General features: G+C 37.8%; 1 protein-coding gene across 1 annotated transcript in view; it reads right to left on the reverse strand.

Annotated features, from left to right (window-relative positions):
* The window catches only part of MARCO (macrophage receptor with collagenous structure), a 53,002-nt gene extending 41,836 nt beyond the window's left edge, over positions 1-11,166 (reverse strand). The window contains exons 1-3 of the mRNA XM_020972928.2: positions 10,974-11,166; positions 3,164-3,265; positions 1,165-1,425 (exon numbers count right to left, since the gene is read on the reverse strand). Of these exons, the coding sequence (XP_020828587.2) occupies positions 1,165-1,425; positions 3,164-3,265; positions 10,974-11,082 (472 nt within the window). The 5' untranslated portion in view covers positions 11,083-11,166. The remainder of the gene's footprint in view (positions 1-1,164; positions 1,426-3,163; positions 3,266-10,973) is intronic.
* Between the last annotated feature and the right edge of the window lie 3,074 nt (positions 11,167-14,240).

Raw genomic sequence — 14,240 nt, forward strand, 5'->3', positions numbered from 1 at the left:
CCTTCCCCTTTGGAATTCATAGATTCATGTCCCTATTTTTTGTTACTGTAATTGAGGCTTACTTTGTGCAGAACCCTGGAGGTGGGGTGAAATGTAACATACCTGGCCTTTAAGCATAGGCAACCATGGTAGACAGTGTTATATAACATAACATTCAAATGTAAGCTCCCCAAGGGTAGATTCTGCAACTGTATCTGCTTCCTTTTTTTTAAAAAAAATTCTCAGTGCATTGTACATAGTAGGTACTTAATAAATGATTATTTAATGAATATATGGAGAATATTAAGTTATTTCCTCTTTTGTACTCTTTGCATTGTATGTATCCATAAGATGATCTTTTCAGAGACTAGGACCAGCATCTAACTCACTTCTAACGCCCCTAAATTGAGACTGGAAAACCAAGAGGTAGATGGAAAATGAGACAGCTCCTCTTATTTATCCAAGCTTTGTTTTTGACAGTCTGCTCCACTCTTCCAGGGAAGCAGGTTGGATAACTCTCATGAACCCATCATATTCACCCTTAGATAGGAGTGAGTGGAAAGCCCTTCTTCTTCCTCTTCTTTTCCACCTTCCTGTTTGTAGTTGTATCCCTAGTGCTTAGCACAATGTTTGGCACATAAGAAGTGCTCAATGCATTTTTATTCATCTATTCCTTCTTCCTGGGAAGTGTAATGTGTGAGAGATTGAATATCAAAATCCTATTTGCAAAGTAGGTGAGTGAGTGAGAGTGTGGATTAAAATGCCAAATCTGCACTGAGAATCATGATATGTATGTAGTACTTGGGCTTTGCTGTACCCATACTTCAACCATTTCATAATCACTCATCTTGTTTTAGCTTTACTTCAATTCTAGGGACAAGGAAAGAAAAGACAGAAACTATTCTCCTTGTTACAACAATATTGAAACTAAGGTCCATGATGGTTAAAATGCCTGCCCCAAGAATACATGACGAATTAAGGATGGAGTCAGGAATCCATTCCACTGAGTTCTCCTCACTCACAGGAAGATGATTTTCCAGGCAGGTCAGTCTGCCTTTCCATATTCAGTGTTCCTACCAATGTGAACATAGGACTTCCTCGTCTCCACTCTTCTCTGAGGTGGCCCCTTGTGACAAAGGCAGAAAGGACCAAAGAAACAGCAGAGAAAACAGATATACCACTTACCTGGGTTCTTGGTAATGTTGTCCATCCTTCCACATAATTCTTTCTGGCTGGCCTGCACCTCAGTGATTGCCTTTTCAATTTCCAGAAACTTCTCTCTCTCAATCTTAATGTTGAGAGGGGACTGGTTGGACAGCATATAGGAGAAAGATGGACCTGATTCTTCATCCAGGGAGGATTCCAGTGTTCCATTGGGAAAGAACAGTCTCTCGAGTGTAAGGAGCCGAGATCTCTGGGAAGCCATTTCCTTCTGCAGACTCAAAACTATATATGCATGCTTCTTATAGGACCTCAATATTCATGCATCACATTAATGTATAACTTTCATATTTGCACATTTCACTAGGAGGATGGAAGACCTAGAGCAAATCAATACTGGCTTTCTTAATTCCCAAGTCATAAGATCAATGAAGTTAGAACTGTAATGCACTTTTTAGCTCCAATTTCCCTTTTTTTGAAGATAGGTAATTGAGATTCACAGAGATTTCTGATTTGCTAAGAGGTAGACATGAAGAGGAAATAAATTACAAAAGGGTGGTTTATTGGGAGTCCATTGGGGAGGGTAAATTTTATGCCCCTTTGCCTTGGACATAGTCAGGCATTTACAGACTGATTGTGTGCATATGAGCCTCATCTTTCTTTCTTTTTCAAATATCAGTTGGCATTCATTTTGTACATCTGTCACATCTGAATCATTACCAAGCTTTCAAATTTAGGGAGCAGTTCCCTAAGCCAGGGATTACTTTGGTGTGCCAAGTCCTAGGGATAACTGTTTAAATGTCATTCTTACATGACTACAATTTGGTTTCCCTCACTATATGTAGTCCTTTGGACTTAACATGTAGAACCAGTCTTCTTAGAATGGAGGCCACAAGCTAAGTCCATCACGCATAATTGAGGACTGGTAGAGGCTTCCATTTGACCTTCCCAGCCCCTCTATCATCACTCCCTGGCACAGTAAGCAGCAAGCCCGAGGGGAGTGTTGGTGCATGGCTTTCTGATGTACAAGCCTCATCATTGTTCATGGGTGGTTCCTGTCTCTTGTATTGACTTCAGCTCGAACGCTGTCATCTTCTCACCATAATGGCTTCATTACCAGGACTTCTTCCCAATTTCCTATTTAATCTTGGTGTTTCAGAAGAACCCATTAATGCCTCAAACTTACCCCCTCAAAAAGACTAAACAAAAGTTGGCAATCTCTGGCTTTAGAAACAGGTAGATCTTGCAATATATTAGATCAATGCATACACTAACATTTTGCTAATTCAGTTTGGCTGGCCTGTGTAAATTATTAAAGAATCTGAATAGCAGAAGAGTTTTTAAAGAAACATAAAATTATAATTTTCAAGAGCATACAGTTACCCCAACTACACTAACAAAGGGTTACCTAATAGAAGCCTTAGAGAGACTGCTTAAATGAAAAAAATATTTGTAATTAGCATATAAATTTTGCCTATAAATTATTTGAAAATAGTCTGTTCTAAATTTCCTCCCCACTTCCATTCACACCATTCATTTGCTCAACCCAATTCTTTATAGGCAGAGAAAATTAGGATTCTATGATCTGTCCAATCTGTGTCTGAACTGGTCAAAAATTCCAAAGTAGGGGGCTCCAAATTAATGATTAATTAATTAATTTTTCTATCTAGTTGATTATCATCCACCAGAATTGAGAGGTGACTAGATAATCCCCTGAGATGATGAATTTAAAAAGCCTTCATACTTGGTTAAATAATTCAATTAGAGGAGTATAGTGTTTTGTATATAAATATGTATGTATGTATGTATGTATGTATGTATGTATGTGTGTGTGTTATGTGTGTATACATATACACACACATGTATCCTCTCCTAACCCTGAGGCCATCCTGGCTCCTTCTGTTTACCCAGAGGCTTGGACAACAAAGAAGAATTCCTCAAGGCTCCTAGATTAACAGAAGTTTGTGCCAATGTGGGCATCATTCTCTAGCATATAGAGCTTGTTCCCAAGAAAAACAGTTACCTTGTATCACCAGAAATGCCACACCTGCTGTAAACAGGACCAAGTAGATGATTATTGCAGACGTGATACAGTTTCCTCCATATTTTTTCTTGGACTTTGACTCTAAAATACAGAGAGTAGAATATTGATGGGGGCAGAACAAAGCAGTCTCTAAAAGTGTGTATACCAGCAGGATGTAAATCCTAAGTTCCAGTGGTTCCACTCCACAAAAGCACCTGATTTACATCTGACATTAAGAGAAGGAGGCAGGAAAGGTACCTGTGCCCCACACAGGGTCATTTCAGTGTTTCCTATTCCTCCTAGGAAAACAGGACTGGGAGAGCCACTCAGATTGGAATCTCTGGGTAAACCACTTGACCGTCACCTCCAGTGCTCAAAGTGCTCCACTACCTTCTCAGTAAGAGTTCTCAAGTCTAGATCCAGAGATCCTAAGTCCACATTCCATTCCCCTTACACATGCAAAGATGGGTCTTGTCTAGTTCCCATAGCTGTCAGCCTTCCTTTCACAATGCCTTAAGGTCTTCATTTTTTATTTTGGTCTACTTTAAGGTAATGCACATATTTCCAAAAATAATTCATAACCTATTTGGTTTGTTGACTCCCATCCTATTGATATTCTAGGATCTTTCCCAATTATGTCTGATAGGAAAGAATTCTTCACTAATAATAAAAATAGACATTGAATAAATAGTTTATCATAGGACCATTTCTGTCTGAACTCCATCAAACACAATTATTAACAGAATGAAATAACTCATATTTACATAACATTTTAAGGTTTGCAAAGCTCTTTGAACACATTACATCAAAAATGGCAACTGACCTCAGAAGATAAGCAACCAGCACACAGAAGCAGTGAACTCCAGTTTTCACTTGGAGATTGACAAAAAGCAAAAGCTGGGTGTCCTGTACAACAGCTATGATTGATGGCCATTCAGTGAGACAGAAGGAATGGAATAGTGGTGAGACAATGATTCCACCCCACTCCATGCCCATTTGTAACTTTGAGACTAGGAATGCTTAATACAATAGCTTTTGGGGGCTTCAGATGAAATACAGAAGTGTTTAGTTTCAAAGTCCCTTCATAGTGAGAACAACCAAACACAGAATAGAATGGAGAAATTAAGAAAGCTAGCAGGCAAAGTTGCAGCCACTGGGAGTTGAAAGTTTGAAGTCGCCTAGAAGTAGCTGGTTACTTCATTCCTTTCCCCCTTTCCCTAGGAGAGTGACTATATTATATTATTGTTGAATTTAATTGAATTGGAAGGGAAGTGAGATGGAAAGAAGGCCTAGCAACAGATAGGTTTTCCCAAAAAAAGCAAAAGAAAAGAGGGTCATTGAAACATTTTTTTAAAAAAATTCATAGAAGATAACAGAAGGAAGGCCAGAAGGAAACACAGACTAGTAGGACAGCTTTGAAAGTTACATGTTGAAATTATTTTATACTTAAAAAGAAGCAAGCTCTATATGTAAATTTGCAATTTTATGTATATTCTTTTTTGTTCTACTTTGCATATGGAAATTATGTGTCTGTTAAGTTCAGAATATTTTTTTAGTGTCTGTTAAGTTCAGAATATTTTTAAAAGTCCTGTTGAAGCAAAAAAGGACAGATAGTTCCATTGCTTGGAGCATTAGTTAGCAAATTATAGAGCAAGCAAAAAAGAACTACTTAATTCTAATTTGTTTCTATCTTCTTCATGGAGAATATTTTTTAAACTATAAAAGATATAAAAATAATGGCTAAGAGAGAATCAGAGCCCAAGTTAGATGAAAAGATTCAGAAAACATTCAGCTATGTTCAATAAATTCAAGTTTCCTGGCCCAAACAAACTGTATCTCAGGGTACTGAAGAATATAATCTCAGGACAACTGTCAGTAATCTTTAAAGAATTATAGAAGATGAAAGATGTGCCAGAAGACTAGAGTTAAGTAAATGTACCAATTTTCAGAGAGAGGATATAGGATAGATGTCAGGAACTAGGAGACTAGTAAGCTTAATGTCAATAAAATTCTAGAATGAATTTTTTAAAAATTCAATTCAATTAAACAAATATTAATTCAATACTGATTATGTGCCAGACACTGTGCTAAGGCATTAGGGATACCAGGACAATAAAAGAGTCCTTCAGCTCAAACTTACATTCTTTTTTAAAAATTAAAATAACTCCTTTTGTTATTCTGAACTTAAAACATTAGCATTTCCATAAATAAAGAATAACAGCATAAGAAAATTGCACATAGAACCCTGAATCCCTATTAAATACAACTTGAATTTTAAAAATATAAATATTTAAAAATATAAAAATAAAAATAAAAATTCAACATGCTAATTTCAAACCTATCTTGTTAGTCTGTGCTTCCTTCTGAACCCCCTTCTGTTTTTTTTCCTGCACATTAAAAAAATACTACACTGACCATCTTTTCTTTCTTCCTTTCTCTCTCTTCCTTCCTCTTTTTTCCTTCTTTCCTTCCTCCTTCTTCCTTCTTTCTTTCATTTCTTTCCCTCTCTCTTTCTTTCCTTCTTTCCCTGTTTCTTTTTCTCTTTTCCTTCCTTAATTCGTTCCTTCTTTCATTCGTTCCTTCCTTCCTTCCTTCCTTCCTTCCTTCCTTCCTTCCTTCCTTCCTTCATTCCTAACTTTCTTCCTTCCTTTCTCTCTTTCTTTCATTACTATGCTTCTCTTCATCTCTATCCTAAATTCCTCCCTCCGTTTAAAAATTCTTTTTTTTTTTTTTATAACAAATAGACATAGTTAAGCAAAACAAATCCATGCATTGGCTGTGGCAAAAATTATATCACAAATTACCCTAAGTCTCCCACCTCTCTGAAGGAATTTTGTTCTAAGGAGAACTTTTTTAGTACTTCAAAGTGAAGGTGGTGATCATTAGAATAAAATTATGACCAACTAATCACACTTCCTTCTTTTGAATGAGTTATTGAAATAGTACATTGCAACAATGCCATTTTAATTCCAGCAACACATTTGACAAAGTTCTTCATGAGTTTGAAAAGTGTGTAACATGATGACAGATTTGAATGGATTTATAGTCTCTGATTGACTATACCTGAAGAGTGTATATTAGTAATTTGATGTTATTAAGTTAGTATTAGCCAAGCTATAAAAAGTCAGTTTGAATCTCTACATAAGAAAAACTTCTAAATAAGAGATGCCCCAAAGTGTAATGGGCTAGATCAGGTATATTCCACAGATATATCTAGGGATAAATTCTTAAATATAGGGTAGAGGTGATTATAACACATAAATGGATAATTTAGGCTATATAAAATTGAAAAAAAAACTTTTTCATAAGCAAAATTAATGCAGAAAGGATAAGAAGGCAAGTGGTCAAAGCAGAAAAAAACTTTGTATTAAATAACTCTGAAAAGCATCTGATAGCCAAGATCTATATGGAACTACTAGAAATATTTAAGAACAAAAGCAATTGCAAAAAAGAAATGGGTCAAAGAACATAAATAAACAAAAGAGCATGAAATAGAAATCTTAAATAACTCAATCTCAGAAAATGACCAAATCATAAAGAAATTACCAAAGGAAAGAGAAATAAATCCTAGTCCAGATGAATTTATAGGCAAAGTCTTTAAAATGTTTAAAGAACAATAATTATCTATGCAACACAAATGATAATTTTTCTCATGAATTGTGATAGCACTCTACCAAACTCCTTTTATGAAACAATTATAGTCTTACTACTTAACCCAAGGAGATATAAAGCAGAGAAAGGAAATTATAGGTGAGTAGCAGTAACATTGATTTTAAATTTTTAAATGAAATTCTAGCAAGAAGATTATGATTTTGTATTTTAAAAATTATTTTATGACCAAGTTGGATTTTACCAGGAATGCAAAGGTATCTTGGAATTAGGGAAAAAATTAATATTATGAATCATATTAAAAATAAACCCTGGGGCAGCTAGGTGGTACAGTGGATAGAGCACCAGCCCTGAAGTCAGGAGGACCTGAGTTCAAATCCGGCCTCAGAGCAAACACTTGACACTTACTAGCTGTGTGGCCTGGGCAAGTCATTTAACCCTGATTGCAAACAAAACAAAACAAAACAAAACAAACAGACCCCCATGATTATGTCACTAGGTAGAGAAAAATCCTTTGACAAAATACAACACTAATTCATGCTAAAAACCCTACAAAGCATAGGCTTTAAGGAATCATTTGAAAAACAATGAGTGGTGGGGGCAGCTAGGTGGTACAGTGGATAGAGCACCAGCCCTGAAGTCAGGAGTACCTGAATTCAAATTCGGCCTTAGACATATAACACTCACTAGCTGTGTGACTCTGGGCAAGTCACTTAACCCCAACTGCCTCACTAAAAAGTAAAACAAAACAATGAGTGGTATATATGCATAAAACCAAAAGTTAAAATTATTTGTAATGTACAAACACCAGAAATTTTTCCAATAAATGCAAGAATAAAGCAAGCATGTCTCCTCTTTCCATTGTTATTTGATATTTCCTACAAATGCTAGCAATAGCAATAATGCAAGAGTAACATAGGGGAAGAGGAAACAAATTGTTTTCTAGAATGACTGGACTAACTCATAGCTTCACCAATATATTAAAAGACTTATCTTCCTACATTCTATCTAGCGTTGACTATTTCTACCTTTCATCATCTTCTCCATTTTTCTGGGTGTGAGATGAAACTTCAGAGTTGATTTCTGTTTAGGTATTAAGATGGACTAGATGACTTCTGAGGCCCCTGCCCAGAGGCAACTAGGTGGTGCAGTAGATAGACGGGTGGGCCTGGAGTTGGGAAGACCTGAGTTCAAATCTGGCCCTCAGACACTTATTAGTTGTAGGACCATCATTGAGTCACTTAACCTCTGGTTTCCTCGAGTATAAACTGGGGACAACAATATCTATCACCTATCTCCCAACATTGTTTTCAGGATCAAATGAGATAATGTATACAGTATTCCACATATAAACATACAGTAGGTGCTTAATAAATGCTTGTTTATTTTCAGTTCTTAGATTCTGTTGTTATTTCATAATGAGCACACAACCCAAGTAGATCCCACTGTTGTATTCTTTCCTCAGTGCCTTTTGTAACCAAAGGCACATATTGTCCAGGCAGTTGACTGGGGTTAGGGATGCTGGCTGGCTAACTAACTTTTCACCTTGGTTACAGAGCTTTCTACTCGAAAAACAGGATCATAGAATATAGTGCTTAAAAGGACCTTAGATTTTATCACCCTTATCTTACAAATGAGGTCACTGAGACCGAGACTTTAAATGACTTATTCAAGGTTACATAGTCAATAAGCAGCAGAGACAGGATTTAAACTCCCATTTTCTGACTCCAAGTCCAATGCCTTTTCTATTACAAGAAATTACCCTTTCTATGACCACAAGCCCCAGCAGGGAATGGTGAGCCGCAAGTCGTCTGGACCTAGGTAAGCTTTTCTGCCTCTATTTCCCTTTTAACTTGATGGCAACTTAAATGTGTGGGGAATAAAGTAGGTGGAAGGAGAGGAGGAAGAGAAATGTGTTTGGAGCGTCTCCCATCTCTAAATTACAGAATTTGAGAGTTGGAAGCAACCATGGCACCTATTTAGTCTAATTTATACACTGTAACAAGAAGTCCAGTTATCCAGCATCTGCTTGAAGATCTCAAAGGATGGAAAACCCACCCCTTCTCTAGGCATTTCATTCGGGGACCACTTTAATAGCTAAGATGTCTTTCCTGACACCAAACTGAAATTTGCCCCTTTGCAGCTTTGACCCATTTCTCTTGGTTTTGCCCTCTGGGCAAATAACAGAAACAATACTGGAAGAATGTGCTCTGAGTTGATGCTGAAGGACTCTGAGATAAACCAGTAATTTGTCTGTCCCTAGGTCCATGCTCTCTCAGTCTTCTTTCAGTTATCTCCCTTCTCCTGAGACAGATAAATGGTTTTTCTAAGTACTGAATCCCTCCAGATAATATCCACTGTAAGGTCCTTATCTCCCTTTATAGAATATCTCTCTTCTGTTATAGGAGAATGCATTAATATTGCCCCACTCCCACCATTGAAACCAAGTTTCTCCCCCTGCTTTCTTTTATTAATCTCTCCCTTTGCCTCCTCACTCATTCTCCAATTGGCTGTCTTCTTCCTGAGAGATTATAGGAATTATTTTCCCTTCATTGTTAGCCTTTGACTTGATTAGGATACATCACATATTTTTTTTCTTCCTTCCCTTCCCTGCTGTGTGTGGAGACTGTGTTTTATTCATTGTAATCCTCACAGTGTAATTATACCTGGTAAGCTACTGGTATGACCTAGAACAGATTACTTCATCTCTCCCATCTTAGTTTCTTCATCTGGAAAATGAAGCTGTTAGACTAGATGTTTTACTTATTTCTAAAATCTGTTATCCTGTGATTCCAGAAACTCAATAAATATTGGAGTGGAAGGGATTCTGCAAAATACAATGCTTACAGAAAAGTACAAGGGATGTGTAGGGGAGGCTGAGAGAAAAGTTTCCAATGCTAATGTTCAAGAATGAGAATTCAGCCCAAGAAAACAGAAAACTCACTGGAGGAAAGCTTTTCAAAACACATTTATGTGAAATAATGGTGATGTGAAGACAAAAAGCATCAATAAAATCTATTTTTCTTAAGACATCTTCTATGCAATATTATACAGAGTAAATGAATCAGGCAAAATTAAGTTTTTTTTAAAAAAATTCATTTGAACTGTATTTACATGTGTAATTGATATAATAGTCCTTGCCTTCTCAATGAATGAAGAAGGGACTCAAGGGAGGGGGAGAACTTGGAACTTAAAAATTTTAAAAATGAATGTTAAAAAAATAAAATATAGAAAAGAACTCATTTGAACCCTCCCCTCCCATTATAAAACAACCCTCAGTTCTAAAAAAGACATACACCTAAGCAAAGCAAATTAATATATTGATCATATCTGGAAACATATCACTCATTCTGCACCTATAGTTTACCCTTTCTCTGGGGAGAAGAGAGAGGTACATTTGACTTTTGGTCCTCTGGAGTCAATGTTCAATATGTGTCTTACCAGTCCAAGTTTCTTGATTTTTTAATGGAATTTTAAACTTGAGTATTCACAACTAATTCTCTTGAATCATTTCGACTTTAGAAACTTATTTTCATATTTAATCAGCATGCTGTAGTTTTAAAAGCATTCCTTGAAGTCAAGATAACCTGGGTTCAAGTATAGCCTCTTACCCCTACTGGCTAAGTCACTTAACTTTTCACTGTTCCAGGCAATACCTTATAAGGCAGTTAGTTATAGAGTAGCTACTCATTTGTATTGATAGAAGTAGTTTTCTCAATATAGAAATTCGTACACCCATTAAATCACAAGTGTAGACTCTTGTGTCCTACTCTCTTTTCTTCTGCCACTTCTTCCAAAAATGTAATCAATTGTCCTGTTTTAAGAATAAATCATTGAGGGGGAAAAAAAGTTCTAGAAGTTTCTGAAGTTAAAAAAAATCACGAAGTGAAATATTTAATAGGGAGAAAGGCAGTAGAAGCTGGAAAATTCACTTGTAAGGTAATACCTTTTAGAAATAGAAGCAGTTTTTGAATAAAAAAAAAAGAAATAGAAGATGCTAAATAGGTAATGCAGCTATTATTAGCTTTCCAGAAAATTCCAGAATGAAACATACTACCAATTCATCTGCAGAAAGTCTGAATTTCTTAACACTGAATGTGCAGTGCAAATTCAATCTTCCCAATAGAATATTCTATTCTTATATGGATAATGAAATGACTGCATTGCCTCTGGATTGCATTAACAGTTAAGAGTACTTTACCACTGATTTCAAAGGTCTCCACTGAAGAAAGCATCATTTGTTCTGCAGCTGCCAATCTGTTGGTGTTACAGATGACCTCTTCCTCCTTAAGACTCTCATGAGTTTCCATTGCTGTTGCTTTATAGTAGGCATAAAGTCCTGGAGTTAGCAGAAATGCTCTCCCCCTAGAGGAACCACAAAATGAATGACTATCTCTCCTGTTTAATATTGCAGCTATTTGAGACATTGGTGAGGGGTGGAGGTGGGGTGGGGCACTTCCACTTGGCTGTGATTTCTGAATTTATGAAATGTTTCCTAACACAAACCAAATTAACCATTTCTCAAAAACGATCTGTCCACATGTGTAGGTCCTGCCCAGCGCAGCTAGTTAAAAAAAGTGAGTGAGAATACTCTGGGTACATACAATACCCCTTCTCCCTAAGGCCAACATCAAGGAGGGAAACCATCTCCTCCAACCTGCCCCATCAGAAATTAAATGTTAGGCTGAATGGACCATGGAACTAACTTCTGTCCCTACTCCTCTGACCCCAATCTTACCTTCAAGGCCCAGTTCATTTCTCGCTTCTTCCTTAAAGCCTTCCCTGAGCATTTCACCTTATTTTCTCTTTGGATTGAATTCAATTCAACAAACATTTATTGGTGCCTAGTTCGGGCAAGGCTTTTTTTTCTTTTCTATCATGGATCCCTTTGGTAGTCTGGTAAAGCCTATGAACCCCTTCTCAGAATAACGTTTTTCAAATAATTGAAGGAAATGTTAAATTTCAGTTAGATACTAGTGGAACTCAAGATGTAATTCCTTCCCTCACCCACCCTCTATTATCTTTCTCCCCATTAAATATTTCACTTGGTAAATATTTTTCAATTTCTGGAACTTTTTTTCCTCTCAACATTTTATCCTTAAAAGAGGATTTTGTTGTTTGTGGTTTTTCAATCATGTTTGACTCTTTGTGACCTCATTTGGGGTTTTCTTGGCAAAGAAACTGGAGTGGTTTGCCATTTCTGCCTCTAGCTCACTTTATAGATGAAGAAACTGAGGCGAGCAGGGTTAAATGACTTGACCTGGGTCACACAGCTAGTTAAGTGCTGGAGGCCAAATTTGAACTCAGGAAGATGAGTCTTCCTGATTCCAGGTCTGGCACTTCTTCCATTGTGTCACCAGGAGGAAAGTGGGTAGGACAGCTGAATCTAAACCTGTGATTTCATGGGTATAGGAACTTCTCTACTGAGGAAATGACCTCTACCAACACAAATGAGTAGCTACTCTATAACTAAATGCCATATAAGATATTGCCTACAACAGTGAAAGGTTAAGTGAATTAGCCAGTATGGGTCAGAGGCAAGACTTGAACCTAGGTTGTCCTGACTTCAAGGCCAGCTCTTTTTTCATGATGCCATATTGTTTCTCAATTCCCATTCTATGGTGGGAAAATTCCTGGTTCTACTTCCCTATCCTCGTGCTTCAGAGTCAATATCTATAGAAATGAAAATTGTCTTCTTCTTTTGTCTCTCCCCTACTCTCATCCCTATCCAGCTCAGTCTACATAATGGAAACTTGGCTTTCTCCAGAAAATATTAAATATCTGACCATTCTTTCCGATTCTGATAGCTCCTCTTCTCATCCTGCCACTCCCACCCCTGACCCCAGAAGCTGGACCAGGAGGAGGAGTAGGCAACCTCTTAGCTTCTCAGTCTCACTTCCAAACTGTCTCTCTGCCATCATCACTCATCAACTTGTCTTCTTTTGAGGTTGACTCCATCCCCATCTTTATCATCTAGTCCAACTCTTGTCACTGTTGCTTTATAGCAAGCCCAGAGTCCTAGAGAGAGCAGAAATGTTCTCCAAATGGAGGAAGTGAAACAAGAACGATTATCACTTTTTAATTTTGCACTTATCTGAAGCACACAGGACACTTCCTTTTGGCTCTGATTTCTGAATTTGCTGACCTCCAGGTCTTTCTCTCTTGTTTCTCAACAATTTCAGTATCCAGCTTACAGTCTCCTTCTCCCCCCCAGCCCCAACAACCTTTTGCCCTCGATTTTAGCTACTTCAGAGTACATGCTGGTTTGGCCTCAAACATTTTGACTTATCAGTTTGTCAGTGCCCTGAATTTCCAAGACCTCCATCTTCCTTCCCCCTCAGGCACACCCAGGGATGATCACACCTCTGAACTCACTACCACCTCAAACCCTTTGATCTTCATCATCCATAACTTCCAAATGCCTCACTCAGACTTCACCTTCTTATATTTGTTTCTACTTTTTGTCTGTTTCTAGCTGTCCCCTAGGGGTATCAAGTTCCTACTCAAGCATTAACCTAACAAAGCATGGAATTTAGAAAAACGTTCATTACAATGCATGTACAATACAGTGAAGGAATTAATATCCAGACCCCTTGGTCACACAAGCACTAGGATGTTGTATACCTTCAGGCATTGGATCAGTTCACTGCTCGACCAGCTGCAGCTGCCTTCACTCTCTGCCACCGCTCAGGTTCATTATCACAGCCATGTCCTAGAAGTTGTCTTCCTTATGGTTGTTTCTCTTCCTCAGAGTCCCCTCTCTCCATCTTCTTTGTGTGTGCTCCTTGTAACTACAGCATTGTGGGAAAGGACTATTTGGCTCATTTATAGTGCCCTTACAGCCTAAAAGAGAGGGACTGGCCTGTCTCCTCACAATGTGAAGAAAAACCATCTCTTCTGTTCCCTACAAAATTATCATTATCTTAGGCTGCATTAACAGAAACAAGATATCCAGAATGAGGGACATTGTAGCCCTACTGTACTCTGTACCAGTGGTATCAAACTCGAATAGAAATGGGAGCCTCTAAACCAGGGTAGGGAATCTGTGGCCTAGAGGCCACATGTGGCCTTCTAGGCCCTCAACTGTGGCCTTTTGACTGAATCCAAACCTCCTTTAATAAAAGGATTTGTTCTGTAAAACTTAGACTCAGTCAAAAGGCCATACTTGAGGACCTAGAAGGCCACATGTGGCCTCGAGGCTTCAGGTTCTCCACCACTGTTCTAAACCATACATAAAGAAGGGGCAGCTAGGTGGCACAGTGGATAGAGCTCTGGCCTTGGAGTCAGGAGGACGTGAGTTCAAATCCAATCTCAGACATATGACACGTATTAGCTGTGTGACCCTGGGAAAGTCACTTAACCCTGATTGCCTCACCAAGAAGCAAAAAAAAAAAAAGCAAAAACCCATATATAAGGGCAGAGTACAGTGGAAGTGTCATCTCTTTATCCCTGGGAACTGTGCCTCTCT

Source organism: Phascolarctos cinereus, unplaced genomic scaffold (genome assembly GCF_003287225.1).
Source record: "Phascolarctos cinereus isolate Bilbo 61053 unplaced genomic scaffold, phaCin_HiC Scaffold_726;HRSCAF=1367, whole genome shotgun sequence".
Classification (NCBI taxonomy): domain Eukaryota; kingdom Metazoa; phylum Chordata; class Mammalia; order Diprotodontia; family Phascolarctidae; genus Phascolarctos; species Phascolarctos cinereus.